The sequence below is a fragment of the Callionymus lyra genome, chromosome 15 (genome assembly GCF_982586985.1).
Source record: "Callionymus lyra chromosome 15, fCalLyr1.hap1.1, whole genome shotgun sequence".
NCBI classification, from domain to species: domain Eukaryota; kingdom Metazoa; phylum Chordata; class Actinopteri; order Syngnathiformes; family Callionymidae; genus Callionymus; species Callionymus lyra.
This window is the reverse complement of record NC_141832.1, coordinates 5,411,319-5,430,310: the sequence shown is the minus strand read 5'-3', so window position 1 is coordinate 5,430,310 and position 18,992 is coordinate 5,411,319. Positions and strand designations below refer to the sequence as shown.

General features: G+C 41.8%; 2 protein-coding genes and 1 long non-coding RNA gene across 3 annotated transcripts; 1 reads left to right on the top strand and 2 right to left on the bottom strand.

Annotated features, from left to right (window-relative positions):
• The first annotated feature begins 1,059 nt into the window (after positions 1–1,059).
• Positions 1,060–8,361, top strand: gsg1 (germ cell associated 1). The gene is made up of 5 exons (XM_087809731.1): positions 1,060–1,550; positions 4,323–4,370; positions 6,136–6,300; positions 6,374–6,485; positions 7,998–8,361. The coding sequence occupies exons 1-5, from the start codon at positions 1,256–1,258 to the stop codon at positions 8,359–8,361; spliced, it is 984 nt and encodes a 327-aa protein (XP_087665857.1). The 5' UTR covers positions 1,060–1,255.
• A 1,003-nt stretch (positions 8,362–9,364) lies between these two features.
• Positions 9,365–15,811, bottom strand: emp1b (epithelial membrane protein 1b). The gene is made up of 5 exons (XM_087809327.1): positions 15,690–15,811; positions 13,492–13,578; positions 11,974–12,076; positions 11,685–11,825; positions 9,365–10,367 (listed from the first exon to the last, which is right to left on the bottom strand). Exons 2-5 carry the CDS (start codon positions 13,567–13,569, stop codon positions 10,207–10,209), a joined length of 483 nt encoding a protein of 160 aa, XP_087665453.1. The 5' UTR covers positions 13,570–13,578; positions 15,690–15,811; the 3' UTR covers positions 9,365–10,206.
• Positions 15,812–16,603: 792 nt separating this feature from the next.
• On the bottom strand, positions 16,604–18,566 carry LOC148064610 (uncharacterized). Its single transcript, XR_015713421.1, has 2 exons — positions 17,726–18,566; positions 16,604–16,881 (listed from the first exon to the last, which is right to left on the bottom strand). It is a non-coding gene; the product is annotated as an uncharacterized LOC148064610 (long non-coding RNA).
• Between the last annotated feature and the right edge of the window lie 426 nt (positions 18,567–18,992).

Sequence of the window (18,992 nt, the reverse complement as noted above, 5' to 3'; positions counted from 1 at the left end):
TCTATAGATATATCTATATATATCTATAGATATATAGATATATCTATATATCTATATATAGATATATAGATATATAATAAGAACAAACGCAATTTTAGTTTTAGGAAAAAAAATGTTTAAGATGTAGAAAAAGTCCTCATTCAAATATTTATATCCCTTAAAAATCATGTTTTTTTTAAAATATAACGAAAACAAAACGTCAATCATTAGTTTAATTAATAAATAAAAAATAAATCCTTTAATTTTAAGTCATTTTCATTTATTCAAATTACAATTGTCGAAGTAACAAAGACAGATTTTCATGTAAAATTATATTATACATAATAAAGTTTGTATTAGAAATTAAGATTTTCGTAGAATTTGCTCATTACTAAATTAAAAATGTAACTATATTTAAAAATGAATAAAAACATAAATTTCAAGAAGTCAATGATATATTAAAAATGTATTTTTAAATGTTTAAAATCATCTTTTTTTTTTTTTTTTAAAGAAAACACAAAATAAATGTAACCAAGAAACATCAAAGTTATAACTATTTAAAAATCAATTACATGTGAATAAACATCTCAATATAAAAAGATGATCAAAGTAACAAAAAAATATATCAATAATGGATGAAAAATAATAAATGAAGTAAAAATGAATCATAATGTTCATTCATTTAAACATTTCATGTCAATCAAGATGTCGAACATATTTTATAAATAATACCAAAGAAAGAACTAATGGATCCAAATGAAGGAGAATTAAATTTAACACAAGTTAATAAATCTCTTCCGTTTTCGTCGCACACAAAACACACAAAACACACAATCACTAAAAAGATGTCAAACCAGGAAGTGAAAATCTCAAAAGCAACACAATGTCCATCACACACTAAACACACACACGTTTAAAAACATGTTTTTAATATCAAACCAATTCAGTTTGTGTTGTGATGAAAGAGGTCGTGACCCCGCGAGGTCGTCGACCTGTCGCGCTGCAGCAATATTGTGAAGGTCAGAGCAGGATCAACGGACGGATGTGTGTGAGAGAGTGTGTGTGTGTGTGAGAGTGTGTGTGTGTGTGTGTGTGTTAAATTGACGGGCAGACAGATGGAACAGAGTGGCCTGTTTTGGATTTATGTGGATTAAAGACGCGTGTGTGAGTGTGTGTGAGAGTGTGTGAGAGTGTGTGTGTGTTGACACACTGGTCAGTCGGTCGCTCCGGGTCGTCATGACGACAGCTCCCCGGGTCCGGACACACCTGCGACTCCATGGACCTCCTGCATCGGCTGCGCTCGCCGCGACTGTCCTTCATCCAGACGGTGGCGTCGCTGCTGCTCGGCGCGCTGGTGCTCACGTCCTCGCACTGGTGCGTGGGCCGCCAGAAGGTCCCCAAGCCGCTGTGCTCGGCCGTCAAGCACAGCAACTGCATCCCGGTGCCGGGCGTGTCCAACTCGTCCAGCATCCAGTTCTCCTGGGAGACCGGAGACGACCGCTTCGTCTTCCCAACCTTCCACACCGGCCTCTTCCTGGTCTGCGAGGAGAACATCTACGTGGAGGAGTGGGGTGAGCCGACCTCTGACCCCTGACCTCTGACCTTCTGTCAGGACCCGTGGCTCGGGGGGCCAGACCGGGTCTTTGTGTTGTGTTGTGTTGTGTTGTGTTGTGTTGTGTTGTGTTGTGTTGTGTTGTGTTGTGTTGTGTTGTGTGTGTGTGTGTGTGCTGAGATCCCGGACTGTGAAAGTGACATCACAGAGAAGTTCTAGAGGTCAAATGTCAAGAACAGATCGTGAGAAGAAGAACTGGTCACATGATCTCTACTGTCTTTGTTGTGTTTGTGTTTGTCTGTGATTTTGTCGTCCAGAGACTGTGTGAGTGTGTGTGTGTGTGTGTGCATGTGTGTGTGTGTGTACTGTGATGAATATATATAAACATATACATATGTGTGTATTTATTTCTGTATAAAGGTGTGTGTGCTTGTGTGTGTGTATACAGTATATTTGTTTATAGTTGTGTGTCTGTGTATTTGTGAGTAGGTGTGTGTGTGAATAATTCATGTGTGTATAAATATTTGTGAGTAGGTGTGTGTGTCATATATTTGTATATATCTAACTGTGTGTGTTAATATGTTATTTGTGTATGTGTGTATATATATATATGTGTATAGGTATGTGTGTATGTACTGCAAGTGTGTGCATGCATGTGTGTATGTGTGCATGTGTATTTGTATATATTTGTGTCTGTGTGTATCTATATGTGTGTGTGTGTGTGTGTGTGTATATATATGTGTGTGTGTGTGTGTACTTGTATATATTTGTGTATGTGTGACTAGGTATGTGTGTGCCTGCATGTGTGTATATCTGTATGTGTCTGTGCATGTATCTATTTTTGTGTGTCTGTGCGTGTATCTATTTTTGTGTGTCAGTGCGTGTATCTATTTTTGTGTGTCTGTGCGTGTATCTATTTTTGTGTGTGTGTGTATCTATGAGTGTGTGTGTGTGTGTGTAAGAGGATTAGAGAGTGTGTGTTCCTCACACACAGATTGAGGCTCAACAGCTCGACTCAATTATGGATTAGATCCGGAAAAGAAGGTTAATAGGATTCATGGACATTATTGTGGACGATTGTGCTGCACAGCTGCCGACACGACGACTAATTATGACATCATCATCCTGCTCCTGGTCCTCGGAGAGTTTGATCAGTTTTATGATCTGCTGTCAATCACTTGGTTATCACAACTACACTCTCACAACTACACTATCACAACTACACTCTCACAACTACACTATCACAACTACACTCTCACAACTACACTATCACAACTACACTCTCACAACTACACTCTCACAACTACACTATCACAACTACACTCTCACAACTACACTATCACAACTACACTATCACAACTACACTCTCACAACTACACTCTCACAACTACACTATCACAACTACACTATCACAACTACACTATCACAACTACACTATCACAACTACACTCTCACAACTACACTATCACAACTACACTATCACAACTACACTCTCACAACTACACTCTCACAACTACACTATCACAACTACACTCTCACAACTACACTCTCACAACTACATTATCACAACCTCACTATCACAACTACACTCTCACAACTACACTATCACAACTACACTATCACAACTACACTCTCACAACTACACTATCACAACCTCACTATCACAACTACACTCTCACAACTACACTCTCACAACTACACTCTCACAACTACACTATCACAACTACCCTCTCACAACTACACTCTCACAACTACTCTCTCACAACCACACTATCACAATTACACTATCACAACTTCCTCATCATAACTACACTATCACAACTAGACTCTCACAACTAGACTCTCACAACTACACTATCACAACTACACTCTCACAACTACACTATCACAATTAAACTATCACAACTACACTCTCACAACTACACTATCACAACTACGCTTTCACAACTACACTATCACAACTACACTATTACAACCTCACTATCACAACTACACTATCACAAATACACTCTCACAACTACACTATCACAACTACACTCTCACAACTACCCTCTCACAACTACACTCTCACAACTACACTCTCACAACTACCCTCTCACAACTACACTATCACAACTACACTCTCACAACTACACTACCACAACTACCCTATCACAACTACACTATCACAACTACACTATTACAACCTCACTATCATAACTACACTCTCACAACTACACTATCACAACTACACTCTCACAAATACATTATCACAACTACCCTCTCACAACTACACTCTCACAACTACTCTCTCACAAATACATTATCACAACTACCCTATCACAACTACACTCTCACAAATACATTATCACAACTACCCTCTCACAACTACACTATCACAACTACACTATCACAACTACACTCTCACAAATACATTATCACAACTACCCTATCACAACTACACTATCACAACTACACTATCACAACTACACTCTCACAAATACATTATCACAACTACCCTCTCACAACTACACTATCACAACTACACTCTCACAACTACTCTCTCACAACTACACTATCACAACTACACTATCACAACTACACTGCATTGTTTCTTCATTCATTTGTTTGTTCGTTATTTTGTACGTAAATTCCTTCATTTGTTTATTTTTTCATCCTTTCATTCAATAATCTGTTGGTTTTATTTATTTGTGCGTGTGTGTGTGTGTGTGTGTGTGTGTGTGTGTGTGTGTGTGTGTGTGTGTGTGTGTGTGTGTGTGTGTGTGTGTGTGTGTGTGTGTCTGCCTGACAGAGGAAAAGTGTCGAGACTTCTACACTCTGACTCCAGATTCTGAAACAGGTAAAAATCTCTTCTGAATTTTTAACTCATTCATGTCCGAATATAAGAAATAACATTTTTTAATTGTAAAATTAAATTAACGTGTTTTATTTTAAGTTTATTTTAACTGTTTTTAATACAATTAATACTTTTATTATCTTTGAAAAATTATATTTTTATTATTAAGGCAATAATTTGTTTTATTTCTTTTTTTAATTCGTCTAATATGACATCCTCATCTTAAGAGTCATGTGACATGTCGGGTCATCTTAAGAATCATTTGACTTGTCGGGTCATCTTAAGAATCATGTGACTTGTCGGGCCATCTTAAGAATCATGTGACTTGTCGGGCCATCTTAAGAATCATGTGACTTGTCGGGTCATCTTAAGAGTCATGTGACTTGTCGGGTCATGTTGAGTCATGTGACTCGTCAAGTCATTTTAAGAGTCATGTGACTTGTCGGGTCATCTTAAGAGTCATGTGACATGTCGAGTCATCTTAAGAGTCATGTGACTTGTCGGGCCATCTTAAGAATCATGTGACTTGTCGGGTCATCTTAAGAGTCATGTGACTTGTCGGGTCATGTTGAGTCATGTGACTCGTCAAGTCATTTTAAGAGTCATGTGACTTGTCGGGTCATCTTAAGAGTCATGTGACATGTCGAGTCATCTTAAGAGTCATGTGACTTGTCGGGTCATCTTAAGAGTCATGTGACTTGTCGGGTCATGTTGAGTCATGTGACTCGTCAAGTCATTTTAAGAGTCATGTGACTTGTCAGGTCATCTTAAGAGTCATGTGACATGTCAAGTCATGTGACATGTCAAGTCATGTGACATGTCAGGTCATCTTAAGAGTCATGTGACTTGTCAAGTCATGTGACATGTCAGGTCATCTTAAGAGTCATGTGACGTGTCAGGTCATCTTAAGAGTCATGTGACTTGTCGGGTCATCTTAAGAGTCATATGACTTGTCGAGTCATCTTAAGAGTCATGTGACTTGTCAGGTCATCTTAAGAGTCATATGACTTGTCGAGTCATCTTAAGAGTCATGTGACTTGTCGGGTCATCTTAAGAGTCATGTGACTTGTCAGGTCACCATAAGAGTCATGTGACTTGTCAAGTCATGTGACATGTCAGGTCATCTTAAGAGTCATGTGACATGTCAAGTCATGTGACATGTCAGGTCATCTTAAGAGTCATGTGACTTGTCAAGTCATGTGACATGTCAGGTCATCTTAAGAGTCATGTGACGTGTCAGGTCATCTTAAGAGTCATGTGACTTGTCGGGTCATCTTAAGAGTCATATTACTTGTAGAGTCATCTTAAGAGTCATGTGACTTGTCGGGTCATCTTAAGAGTCATATGACTTGTCGAGTCATCTTAAGAGTCATGTGACTTGTCGGGTCATCTTAAGAGTCATATTACTTGTAGAGTCATCTTAAGAGTCATGTGACTTGTCGGGTCATCTTAAGAGTCATGTGACATGTCGAGTCATCTTAAGAGTCATGTGACATGTCGAGTCATCTTAAGAGTCATATTACTTGTAGAGTCATCTTAAGAGTCATGTGACTTGTCGGGTCATCTTAAGAGTCATATGACTTGTCGGGTCATCTTAAGAGTCATGTGACTTGTCGAGTCATCTTAAGAGTCATGTGAGTTGTCGGGTCATCTTAAGAGTCATATGACTTGTCGAGTCATCTTAAGAGTCATGTGAGTTGTCGGGTCATCTTAAGAGTCATGTGACTTGTAAGGTCATCTTAAGCGTCATGTGACTTGTGTCCTGCAGCCATGATGTGGTTGTCTCTGTCTCTGGAGCTCCTGTACGTGGGTCTTCTGGCCGTCAGCTGCGTCCTTCTGCTGCTGCAGCTGCTCCTCAGACACTGGTGTCCGTCCACTCAGCGCTGTGGTCAACTGCTCAACGCCTTCGCCTCCGTCTTCACCGTCCTGGGAGGTACAGACTCCAGTCAGTGATGGAATCATGTCGTGAGTCGAGAGACTCAGAGAAGGATCTGTGTTTGTGTCAGGTTTGCTCGGGATGGTGGGTCACATGATGTACATGCAGGTCTTCCAGACCATCGCCTCCATGGGACCAGAGGACTTCAAGCCGCACAGCTTCGGCTACTCCTGGGCCTTCTAGTGAGTTCTGACCCTCCTCGCTCTGTCGTTCTGGACTACATGTCGCTCTGGACTACATGTTGCTCTGGTCTACATGTTGCTCTGGACTACATGTTGCTCTGGTCTACATGTTGCTCTGGACTACATGTTGCTCTGGACCACATGTTGCTCTGGACCACATGTTGCTCTGGACTACATGTTGCTCTGGACTACATGTTGCTCTGGTCTACATGTTGCTCTGGACTACATGTTGCTCTGGTCTACATGTTGCTCTGGACTACATGTTGCTCTGGTCTACATGTTGCTCTGGACTACATGTTGCTCTGGACCACATGTTGCTCTGGACCACATGTTGCTCTGGACTACATGTTGCTCTGGACTACATGTTGCTCTGGTCTACATGTTGCTCTGGACTACATGTTGCTCTGGACTACATGTTGCCCTGGACTACATGTTGCTCTGGTCTACATGTTGCTCTGGACTACATGTTGCTCTGGTCTACATGTTGCTCTGGACTACATGTTGCTCTGGACCACATGTTGCTCTGGACCACATGTTGCTCTGGTCTACATGTTGCTCTGGACTACATGTTGCTCTGGACCACATGTTGCCCTGGTCTACATGTTGCTCTGGTCTATATGTTACTCTGGACCACATGTTGCTCTAGACTACATGTTGCTCTGGTCTACATGTTGCTCTGGACTACATGTTGCTCTGGACTACATGTTGCTCTGGACCACATGTTGCTCTGGACCACATGTTGCCCTGGACTACATGTTGCTCTGGACTACATGTTGCCCTGGTCTACATGTTGCTCTGGACTACATGTTGCTCTGGACTACATGTTGCTCTGGTCTACATGTTGCTCTGGACTACATTTTGCTCTGGACCACATGTTGCTCTGGACCACATGTTGCTCTGGACTACATGTTGCTCTGGACTACATGTTGCTCTGGTCTACATGTTGCTCTGGACTACATGTTGCTCTGGACTACATGTTGCTCTAGTCTACATGTTGCTCTGGACTACATGTTGCTCTGGACCACATGTTGCTCTGGACCACATGTTGCCCTGGACTACATGTTGCTCTGGTCTACATGTTGCTCTGGACTACATGTTGCTCTGGACTACATGTTGCTCTGGTCTACATGTTGCTCTGGTCTACATGTTGCTCTGGACTACATGTTGCTCTGGACTACATGTTGCTCTGGACTACATGTTGCTCTGGACTACATGTTTCTCTGGTCTGCATGTTGCTCTGGACTACATGTTGCTCTGGACTACATGTTGCTCTGGTCTACATGTTGCTCTGGACTACATGTTGCTCTGGACTACATGTTGCTCTGGACTACATGTTTCTCTGGTCTGCATGTTGCTCTGGACTACATGTTGCTCTGGTCTACATGTTGCCCTGGACCACATGTTGCTCTGGACCACATGTTGCCCTGGACCCTCTAATTCCTTACGAGTTGACAAAAGTAAACATGAAGGACCAGATTAAGACCCTCTGGTCTCTCCCTCATCCTCCCCTAGCATGGCCTGGTTCGCCTTCACCATCTGCATGTCCGCGGGGGTCTCCACCCTCAACAACTACACCAAGAAGGTTCTGATGGTGGGACCCCGACTCGGCTCCAGCCTGAACCCCTGGAACCTCAACCTGGTGGGCTTCCTCCCACCGGCGCCGTACTACGCCTCCAGCAACACCGCCTTCATCTTCTCCTTCCCCCGCTCCACCCCCCGTATCTCACACCTGTCCCCCTACTACCGCCCCGCCCCCCTGCAGAAGGCTCCGCCCCCCCACACCGACACCTTCCCTTCTCCCCCCTACTGCGTCTCCCCCCCTCCCTTAGACCTGGAGTCACAGTTCCACACTGAGGACCTCTACAGTCCCCTGTGACCCCCCAGGACTGACCTTGACATCACTGAAGCAAACTTAGTACTCAAGTAAAAGTACTTAATTAAAATTACTCTTAAGTAAAATTTCCTTGTTAGAAGTACTTCATTAAAAGTATTCGGTTAAAAGGTTTCCAAGTAGGAGAACGGAAGTAAAGGTACTTCATTGAAAGTCCTCAATTAAAGGAATGAAGAAAAGTACTCAATGAAAGTACCTATGTTTAAGTCTGCAAGTAAAAATACTAAAGTACTCAAGTCAAAGTACCCAATTAACGATAATCGAGTCATGTAAAAGTATTGAAGTTAAAGTACTCAATTAAAAGTACTGAAGCAAAACTAGTCAAGTAAAATTACAGAGGTAAAAGTACTTTAGTAAAAGCACTCAAGTAAAGATACTTCAGTAATAGATTAAAAGTTTTTAATTAAAAGTACACAGTTATCTATCTATCTAAGAAGTTAGAAGTATTGAAGTAAAGGTACTTCATTAAAAGTACTCAATTAAATGAATGAAGTTAAAGTACTCAATGGAAGTACCTCTTGTTTAAGTTTAAGTTAAAATACTGAAGTAGAATTACTCAAGTCAAAGTACCCAATTAAGGGTAGTCGAGTAAAAGTCATGAATTAAAAGTGCTGAAGCAAAACTAGTCAAGAAAAATCACAGAGGGAAAAGTACTTTAGTAAAAGCGCTCAATAAAAATAACTCAATTAGAGATACTTCAGTCATAGTACTCAATTAAAAGTATTTAATTAAAAGTACACAGTTAAGAAGTTAAAAGTACTGAAGTAAAGGTACTAAATTAAAAGTACTCGAGTAAAAATACTGAAGTAAAAGTACAAAAGTTAAAGTACTTGATTAAAAGTCCTCAAAAAGGTAATAAATGAAATGTACTGAAGTGGAAATACTGAAGTAAAATAGATCAAATAAAGTAGTAAAATGACAGAAGTATTCTCTACCCTGCATATCTGACCCCTGCCCTTTGACCTTCAGATCGACCCGGACCAACTGAAAGATTTGAATCTTTATTGATTGATCTTCGTTGACAAGTTTGACAAACGTGTTCCCGTCGTGATCCGCGTCCAGGAAAGTCTTCCCGAGTTTTCGCTTTTACATCAAGTTTTTATTGTTGCAAAAATCTCAAAATAAACATCAACGACAAACAAACAAACAGGAAACAGAATTATTTACACTTTCATCTGCGTTTCCTTCTGTGGCCACACGAACCCATGACTCAGCAGTTTTAACCGCTGGGATAGTGATGAGGTCACGTGATCTGTCACATGATCTCCTGGAAATAAACTGAAAGAAAATAAAAATCACCGACACTTTATACGTAAATATACGTTAACAAAAGGTTTTGTCTTCAATGGGTTGTTGGTTCCAAACCTCATCGCGGCGTCTCACGCCTCGACGTCACGGAGATGCCAAACATGTGACCCCCGTCTCTTAGCATGTTAGCATGATAGCTGACTCATGCTAGCTAGCATCCGCTAAATTTACTGCTCAGAATCATATTACTGTTGATCTTCTAGCGTGGTGGAGTTAGCTTAGCTACGTTAGCATGCTAGGTTTGGAAACAGCTAGCATGACAGTTGAAAATGTAATAAATACGTTCATTTATTTTGTTTGTGTCCAAATAACTTGTTAGCGTGATGTTAGCTCGCGTCGGCTAATGACGAACTAGCCTGCGGATGCTAGCGTGGACTGGCGTGATCGACGGGGGGAACCGGCGGCCGGTGGAACTGGTCGAGCCGGACGTGGAAGGATGAACGGTCGTGGAGGAAGAAAGTCCGGGTCGGGGGGGTCGGAGGGGTCAGGGGGGGTCGCGGGGCGGGCGCGCCTGCGGCCATCTTAGGCCGTCTTCTTGCGCAGCACGAAGTAGGTGATGGAGGAGATGAAGGTGATGGCGAAGGAGATCCAGGCCAGGATGAAGCTGTGGCCGTACCAGCCCGACTTCTCGTCCAGGTGGAAGCGATCCGTGTAGATGGAGGCGGCGATCATGATGCACAGACCTGCGGGGTCAGAGGTCAGCAGAGGTCAGCAGAGGTCAGAGGGTGTGTGTGGACATTTTAATGTGTGTTGTTGTAGTGCTTGTGTGGTTGTGTCAAGCTTTTGTGTGAATATAAAGACATTTGTGTGTTGTTGTGTAGTTCACGGGGGTTTGTGTGCATATAGAAATGTGTGTACATTTTTGTAGTGTAGTGAGTGCCATTATGTGCATATATAAATGTGTGTGTTTGTTTGTGTCTTTATCTTTCATTGTGACCACAGTGTGTGTGTGTGTCTTTGAAAGTTGTATTGTGTCTTTATAAGACACGTGTTTGTGTGTGTGTGTGTGCATATAAAAAACATGAAGTACATGTGTGTGGGTGTGTGTATTGAGACATGATTGTTTGTGTGTGCATTAGAAAATGTTTGTGTTGTACATGTGTGTATCTGTGTTTGTGTGTGTTTATCTGTGTGTGTGCATATTTAAAATATGTGTTTTTGTCTAGTGTATATGTGTGTGTGCGTATTAAGATTTGTGTGTTTGTGTGTCCATAATAAATGTTTCTGTTGTAATTGTGAGTGTAAAAGTGTGCATGTAGTGCATGTTTTTGTGTCTATAGAGAATTCTTTGTATGTTTGTAGTGTGTTGTGTGTTTGTTTATATAGACATGTGTTTGATTGTGTGTGTTTCTTTGATGATGTGTGTGTTTTATTGTGTGAGTGTTTGTTGATGTGTGTGCGTTTGATTATACGTGTGTCTTTGATGAGGTGTGTGTGTGTGCGTACAGACACGTGTGTGTGTGTTTGTTTGATTTTGTGTGTGTGTTTAATTGTTTGTGTATGTGTGTACAGACATATATGTGTGTGTGTATGTGTTTGATGTGTGTGTGTTTGATGAGGTGTGTGTGTGCATACAGATACGTGTGTGAGTGTTTGTTTGTTGATGTGTGTCTGTGTTTCTTTGATGTGTGTGTGTTTGTTGATGTGTGTCTGTGTTTCTTTGATGTGTGTGTGTTTGTTGATGTGTGTGTGTTTGTTGATGTGTGTGTGTTTCTTTGATGTGGGTGTGTGTTGATGTGGGTGTGTTTCTTTGATGTGTGTGTGTGTTTCTTTGATGTGTGTGTGTTTGTTTGTTGATGTGTGTGTGTTTCTTTGATGTGTGTGTGTTTGTTGATGTGTGTGTGTTTCTTTGATGTGTGTGTGTGTTGATGTAAGTCAGTAATATTTGTAAAGCGCTTTTCTAGACCAGGTGTGTGTGTTTGACGAGGTGTGTGTTGTTTGATGAGGTGTGTGCGTACACACGTGTGTGTGTGTGTGTGTTTGATTGACAGGTGACTCACAGGACAGCAGCTGGAAGATCCCAGAGATGCTGAACCTTTGACCTTTGGCCAGAGTGAAGAGTTGAGCCACGAACACGAAGATGCCGATGATGGAGAAGATACAAGCCAGCACTGCACTGGCCTGCACCGCCTGGAGGTAACCTGCGGGGGCAGCAGAGAGTCACATTGAGAGGAGCTGATCCTCATCAACACACTGAACAAGAAACAGTTGACGTGTTGGTTCTTGTTGTGCAGGTGTGTCTCACATTCTTCGTGTGTGTAGATGTGTGTAAATGTGTGTGTTTCTTACTCTCAGGGTACGTGGACGGCAGGTCAGTTGAGTTCCACACTTGGCCGACCTTGACCCATCGGAACCAGATGTCAGTGGAGATGTTCTCCGTGAACCACCAGGCCTGTGGAGACACTTGTGAGTCTGTGACGCACACACGTGTGTTACCATGTCTGGTGTTGTTCTGTACACTATTGTGTGAGTGTGTGTGATTGTGAGTGTGTGTGTGAGTGTGTGTCTACACTAGCTATGGTTTGTTATTGTGTGTCTATTGTGTGTGTGTTTCCTTTGAACATCTGTTTTTGATGTTGTGTATCTTTTCTTACACACAGTTGTGTGTTAGTTTTAATAAGTGTCTCTAAATTGGTTTTGCCACCACGTGAGTGTACTAGTGTGTGTTTATTGTGTATAAAAACAGATTAAACTGTGTGTCGTTTTTTGTGTGTGTTTATTGTGTATAAATGCATATTAAACGTCGTGAGTCCATTTGTGTATTTTTGTGCGCAGGTGTGTTTTAATTGTATAAAAACAGATTAACCTTTGTGAGTTTGTGTGTTTTTTCATTGTGTATAAAACATATCAAACTTTGTGTGTCGTTTGTGTGTGTGTTTTAATTGTATAAAACAGATACAACTATGTGAGTCAATGTGTGTGTGTTTTAATTGTGTTTAAAAAGAGATGCAACTTTGTGAGTCGATTTGTGTGCGTTTTAATTGTGTATAAAAAGAGATGCAACTTTGTGAGTCAGTTTGTGTGTGTTTTAATTGTGTATAAAAAGAGATGCAACTTTGTGAGTCAATGTGTGTGTGTTTTAATTGTGTATAAAAAGAGATGCAACTTTGTGAGTCAGTTTATGTGTGTTTTAATTGTGTTTAAAAAGAGATGCAACTTTGTGAGTCGATTTGTGTGTGTTTTAATTGTGTATAAAAAGAGATGCAACTTTGTGAGTCGATTTGTGTGTGTTTTAATTGTGTATAAAAAGAGATGCAACTTTGTGAGTCGATTTGTGTGTGTTTTAATTGTGTATAAAAAGAGATGCAACTTTGTGAGTCGATTTGTGTGTGTTTTAATTGTGTATAAAAAGAGATGCAACTTTGTGAGTCGATTTGTGTGCGTTTTAATTGTGTATAAATAGAGATGCAACTTTGTGAGTCAGTTTGTGTGCGTTTTAATTGTGTATAAATAGAGATGCAACTTTGTGAGTCAGTTTGTGTGCGTGTTCTGACATCTGGAGCTTCATTCTTAGGAATGTGCGTCTCAGTGTAACATTCCACATATTGTGTTTCGACAGTTACACAACTCACTGGAATCTCTAATATTTGTGCGTCTGACAAACTCAGGTGACGACACACACACACACACACACCACTGGGGCGTGTCCTGGGTCGACCCTGACATTCAGTACGAACGACTCGTCACTTTAACTACGACCAGTGTGTCTGCGACGTGACGACAGGTGTGTGTGCTACGCCCCGGCAAGCTGGGACAAGCCCGAGCGGCGTGTGTGTGTGTGTGTGTGTGTGTGCGTCGGGGTCTCACGTTGTCGATGGTGGCGACCAGCAGGAGGATGATGCCGATGATGTGCAGCACGACGATGGCGCCCAGAAGAACCAGCATGATGTCGCTCTGCGGAGACACAAACCCGTCGGGTCACTTCCTGTTTTCGCCCGCGGCGCCGCATTAGCACTTGAGAGGAATCACGCGGCGTCACACCCGAAGCTAACCGACGTGCACACACTCATCTGCATGAACACACTCGCCCCGGGTCAGCACCGGGTTTCTCGGGCGCGGCCTCGGCTGAGGACCAGGAGATATTTAGCGTCTGATGACAGGAAGTGGCTTGTGTGTCAAGTGACGGAGGCGGCCATCTTGTGTCGTCGCTGAAGCGACAACCCTGTGCTAGCGACGCAGCCGGAGCTAAATCTAGAGTCAAACATTAGCTTTTAAATCTCTGAGCGAACAATCGAGGAAGAGCGTCAAGCTAGCATTAGCCGCGCTAGCCACGAGCTAACGATGCTAAGAGCTAACATGAGATAAAGTTGAATTAAATCAGGTTCAGAAAGTTCAGATTATTGAGCAACATTCTGTTTAATATATATATTTTAAATATATTATTAAGTACTTTAAGAATGAATCAAAATAATGTTTAAAACTTTATTTTAAAAAGCTAATAAAAACTCTTCAAGGAGGACAGACGTTTTTGAATGAAATAGTTTCAGTTCCTGGGGTCACGTGACCAATTGCTTACTCCGGTCACGAGATGTTGGGGAAAGATGAGGATCAGCTACCCTCGTGTTCAGAGATCTGACGCCCGGTTTAATGATGTTTTAAAGGTCGTGAGTCGAGAAAAGTGGGCGTGGCCAACTTTTTCATGTGACCAGACGACAAACCAGGAGTCGCTCGAGGTCGAGCAACACGTTTGTCGGACTCACACGTTTGTCGGACTCACACGTTTGTCGGACTCACACGTTTGTCGGACTCACACGTTTGTCGGACTCGCTGGAAATAACGTCTGAAACAGTGACTCGTGGTCGAGTCGTCGCTCGTTTACTTGATTCGTTTGTCATTCATAAATACGATGAATCAACTCGACTCTAATAATGAAAGATGGCGTCTCCCGGGGCGACGCCCAGTGAGCGGGCGTGACCCCCGAGAAGAAGTTGAATCAGCAGTTTTCGTTTAAGGTTTATTCATTTTCATGTGGAATTATATTTTGAAAAATAACTCAAATACACAAGTTTATGTTAAAATTAATAAAAAAATATACATACATATACATATACAATACTTTTAAACAAAACTCCACTACATTTATATTAAAGTCATTATGTTTTTTGTGCAGTATTTCAAATATTAAATGAAATATTTCTAAATTAAAATAAAAGTTTTAGTTTATTATTGTTTTTTTATCTGCATTAAACCGATTCTTCATCAAAACGACTCATATTTTAGTTTAGTTTTGAAACACGTTTCTTTGGTTCTGATCATTTCTTCTGAACGGTTCCGAGGGTTCTGGACGCTGGTGTCCCGGCGGGTCTCAGGTGAGCCGGACACCTGTGTGGACCCAACAGAACCAGACGAGTGTGTTCTCTGGTCTGGACTTGTCTGAGCGCGAAAAACCTGAAGGAGTGAAGCCACTCCTTAAAATAACTGCAGAGCTTCAGGCTCGCTGGCACACGCCCCGGAGCCTCTCGACCCGGTCCGGTTCTGGTCCAGACTTCTGTCCTGGCTTTTTGAACAGGTTTGTTTTTAAAATCCAGGAAGACTTTGGAGGGCGAGAGACGAGGAACAGGCACATCTGGAATGTTGCCTCGGTGGTGAAGGAGTGGCTCGAGACCAGCTCACACGCACTCTCTCACACACACACTCACACACACACACACACACACACACACACACACACACACGCACTCTCTCACACACACACTCACACACACACACACACACACACACACACACACACACACACACACACACACACACACACACACACACTCTCACACAAACACTACACACACACTCACCCACACACTCTGGAGCGCAGAGAGAACAAACTTCTGTAAAAGTTTTCTAGAAAGTTTCTGAAGCTTCAGCTTGAGAGAAGTTTCCTCAGTGAGACGAGAGTGAGACGAGAGTGAGACGAGAGTGAGACGAGAGACGAGAGTGAGACAGCTGCTACCGTCCTCCCCTCCAGAACCAGAACCAGAACACCCGAGGAGCAGGAATGCAGGACTTACTGTGTGAAGGTCTCGTCAGGTGGATCCTCTCCCGCTCTCACGGACGCAAAGTTTGGACTCACACTCTGAAGTCAAACATCACAAGAACTAACCCCCCACACACACACACACACACACACCCCACGCCCACTTTGGCCACGCCCCCCCCGGCCCGTCAACACCTATCCCGTGGCTCCTCCTCCTCCTCCGGGCCCCTCCCTCTGGTCTGGCGTCAGGGTTTTCCACGGTGACTCACAGGAAGTCCCTCTGGCTGGACGCTGTTTGAAGATGGTTGCCACGGCGACAGACTGACAGATCAGTGCCCCCCCCCCCCCCCCCACACACACACACAAACACACACTCTTGTTTCCTAAACTGCAGGAATGCTGATGGTTGCCATGGCGAAGAAGAAGTAGAGTCGGATGCATGAAGGAACAACACCGTGGTAGACCGCTCACCTGAGGGTCGAGGGGGCAGCAGTCGGGGCAAAGAGGTCCAGTGTGAGGGGGTGGGGGGGTCATAATCTATTGATTATCTATTGGTTATTACTGTCTGATGTTTTCTCTGCAGTAACTTCCTCATGTGACTCAACGATAACTTAAAACTAGTGAAAAACTAACTGATTTATTCACGTGTTGATCTGAACTCGACGTAAAAAAACGGTCAAAACTGATGTTTCACGGATCCGTGGAGCGCCGAGAGGTTCCTGCGTCAGAGACGCCGCAGTGAACAAGCGAGTGTGTGTGTGGCTGTAACTCAGCAGAACTGTGACCGGCGTCGGTTCGTGTCGGGTCGGATCGGGTCGGATCGGGTCGGATCGGGTCAGTCACTCAAGAAGGTTCTTAACTCAGGGGCCGCAGGTGCAACCGTTGTTAGGGACCGTCACACAAAACATTTTTTAAAAAGAAGAAAAAAAAGAATAAAATAAACACAAATGTCGATGTAACTTTTAATAAAATTATTTGATGAATCTTTATATTTCATTTTTATATTCTGTTCGACCAACACATGTTTTTACAACGAAGGTAATTCTTCGGATTGTACAAGAGAACATTTTTGAAATATCTCACATTTTTCGCCAACAAGGAAAAGGGTCCTAAACATGTATGAATGGCGGAGGCAGCCAAGCAGCCGCTCAGCAGGGGACGACGTTCTTCATCCTGGGCTCTGAGAACCGGTTCCTATGACGACAGCACGAGGTGCAGGTGAGACGCTGTGAACAGAGAGAGACATAAGAAGAAAAGCAAATGAGTCATGTGACATGTGACATGTGACAGGTGACATGTGACATGTGACATGTGACAGGTGACATGTGACGAGCGCAGCAGGAACCGTCACTCAAACTCACAGACACACATTGTTCCAGCAACATGACAGGAAGACACAAATGAAAAGAGAGAAAATTAAACACTATTACTAACATTTCAAATCAAGTGATATTTCTGGTTTGGTTGCCGTGGAAACAGAAGTAACAGTTCAGCGACAGAAGTATTTCTACTGTTTGATAGTTTTTTTTGTGAAGTTTGATGTTATTTTGTGTGAATTTAAGCTTCAGGTCACGAGAAATACTCAACATTTAAATGAGTCTAAAGTACTTTTATTTTTGTGACGAATTATTCATTATTTGTAATGTTTTATTTTGAAACTATTATTAAAAAATATATAATTGTTTTTTTTTCACATTTTGATGAATTAATGTTTCAAATATCAAGACAAACATTTGAATCATATCGTCTGTTAATGTGATTTATTTATGTTTAAATGCTATAAAAGTCTTTGTACTCCTTGTACTTGTTGTATTTACTTTTTCTCATGTTATACTCAAGAGTTTTAACTTTCACTACAACTGAACAAAAGTACACAAAGTATCAGTATTTGATGCACCAATGAACGAGTGGTTGAACTGGATCTTCAAGAAACACGTTGACAACTTTTATTTTGACACTAATTTCGGGTGAAATCATGACTCGCGTGTCGGTTTTGAGTAAAAAAGTGTCTCGTTATTTTATTTTGACCTGATTTTACTAAAGAAATAAATGGTTAAAAACGTGGCACACCTGCAGCCGTCACTCACAGGTCGGACGTTGAATGTGGTCGGGCGGGATTCTTGGGCGCGTCCGCGGCTTCCTGTCGCAACTCCAGGAATACAGGAGACGTTGTTCACATTTTGGCGTTTTTGACGAGCGGCAACTTGTCCGTCAGTCGCACGGGACGACCCAGACGGGTCGGAGTTCATTTTTTATTTTTTTTTAAATCCCGAACTAGAGGTCACGTGTCTGCAGCAACCAATGGCGTCGCTCGATCCCAAACCAGTTCTGGAAAAACCAGTCGTGAGTCAACGGTGGTTGTTTTGATCCGAGGATTAACGGTTGTGAAAATTCTCACGTCGTCCGATACTCAATGACACATCGAGAAAAGGTCATGACGCTAACGTGTGTTTGGCTAACGGGAAATAATCTGCCATAGTCTAAAGAACGTTAGACACATAAGCTTAAGGATAAAAGCTGAATGCTAACAGTTAGCCTTGAAATGAAGAAGTAATCTGCGATGATGCTAAAGACTAAATGTTAGCCACAGAAGCTAAAGGCCAACAACTAGCTTCGTAATCAAGAAATGATCTGATATATAAGCTAAAAACGAAAAGTTAGCAACAAAAGCTCAAGGCTAACAGCTAGCTTCGTAATCAAGAAATGATCTGATATATAAGCTAAAAACTAAAAGTTAGCAACAAAAGCTCAAGGCTAACAGCTAGCTTCGTAATCAAGAAATGATCTGATATATAAGCTGAAAACTAGAAGTTAGCAACAGAAGCTAAAAACTAAAAGTTAGCAACAAAAGCAAAAAACTTAAAGTTAGCAACAGAAGCTAAAAACTAAAAGTTAGCAACAAAATCTTAAAACTAAAAGTTAGACACAGAAGCTAAAAACTAAAAGTTAGCAACAAAAGCTAAAAACTAAAAGTTAGACACAGAAGCTAAAAACTAAAAGTTAGCAACAGAAGCTAAAAACTAAAAGTTAGCAACAAAAGCATAAAACTAAAAGTTAGACACAGAAGCTAAAAACTAAAAGTTAGCAACAAAAGCTAAAAACTAAAAGTTAGCAACAGAAGCTAAAAACTAAAAGTTAGCAACAAAAGCCTAAAACTAAAAGTTAGACAAAGAAGCTAAAAACTAAAAGATAGGAACAAAATGTAAAAACTAAAAGTTAACAACAAAAGCTAAAAACTAAAAGTTAGCGACAAAAGCTAAAGGCTAAAAGCTAGCTTCGTAATGAAGAAGTTATTGGATATAGAAGCTTAGAACTAGCAGTTATAATTATGAAGGCT

What these genes read in the sequence shown, in the direction of transcription:
- gsg1 (XM_087809731.1), top strand. Translation starts at nt 1,256, where the DNA reads ATGGACCTCCTGCATCGGCTGCGCTCGCCGCGACTGTCCTTCATCCAG. An exon ending in CATCTACGTGGAGGAGTGGG is followed by an intron (nt 1,551 to 4,322) that starts GTGAGCCGACCT and finishes TCTGCCTGACAG; the next exon opens with AGGAAAAGTGTCGAGACTTC. An exon ending in GACTCCAGATTCTGAAACAG is followed by an intron (nt 4,371 to 6,135) that starts GTAAAAATCTCT and finishes TGTGTCCTGCAG; the next exon opens with CCATGATGTGGTTGTCTCTG.
- emp1b (XM_087809327.1), bottom strand. Translation starts at nt 13,569, where the DNA reads ATGCTGGTTCTTCTGGGCGCCATCGTCGTGCTGCACATCATCGGCATC. An exon ending in GCCGTCCACGTACCCTGAGA is followed by an intron (nt 11,826 to 11,973) that starts GTAAGAAACACA and finishes CTGCCCCCGCAG; the next exon opens with GTTACCTCCAGGCGGTGCAG. An exon ending in GATCTTCCAGCTGCTGTCCT is followed by an intron (nt 10,368 to 11,684) that starts GTGAGTCACCTG and finishes CTGACCCCGCAG; the next exon opens with GTCTGTGCATCATGATCGCC.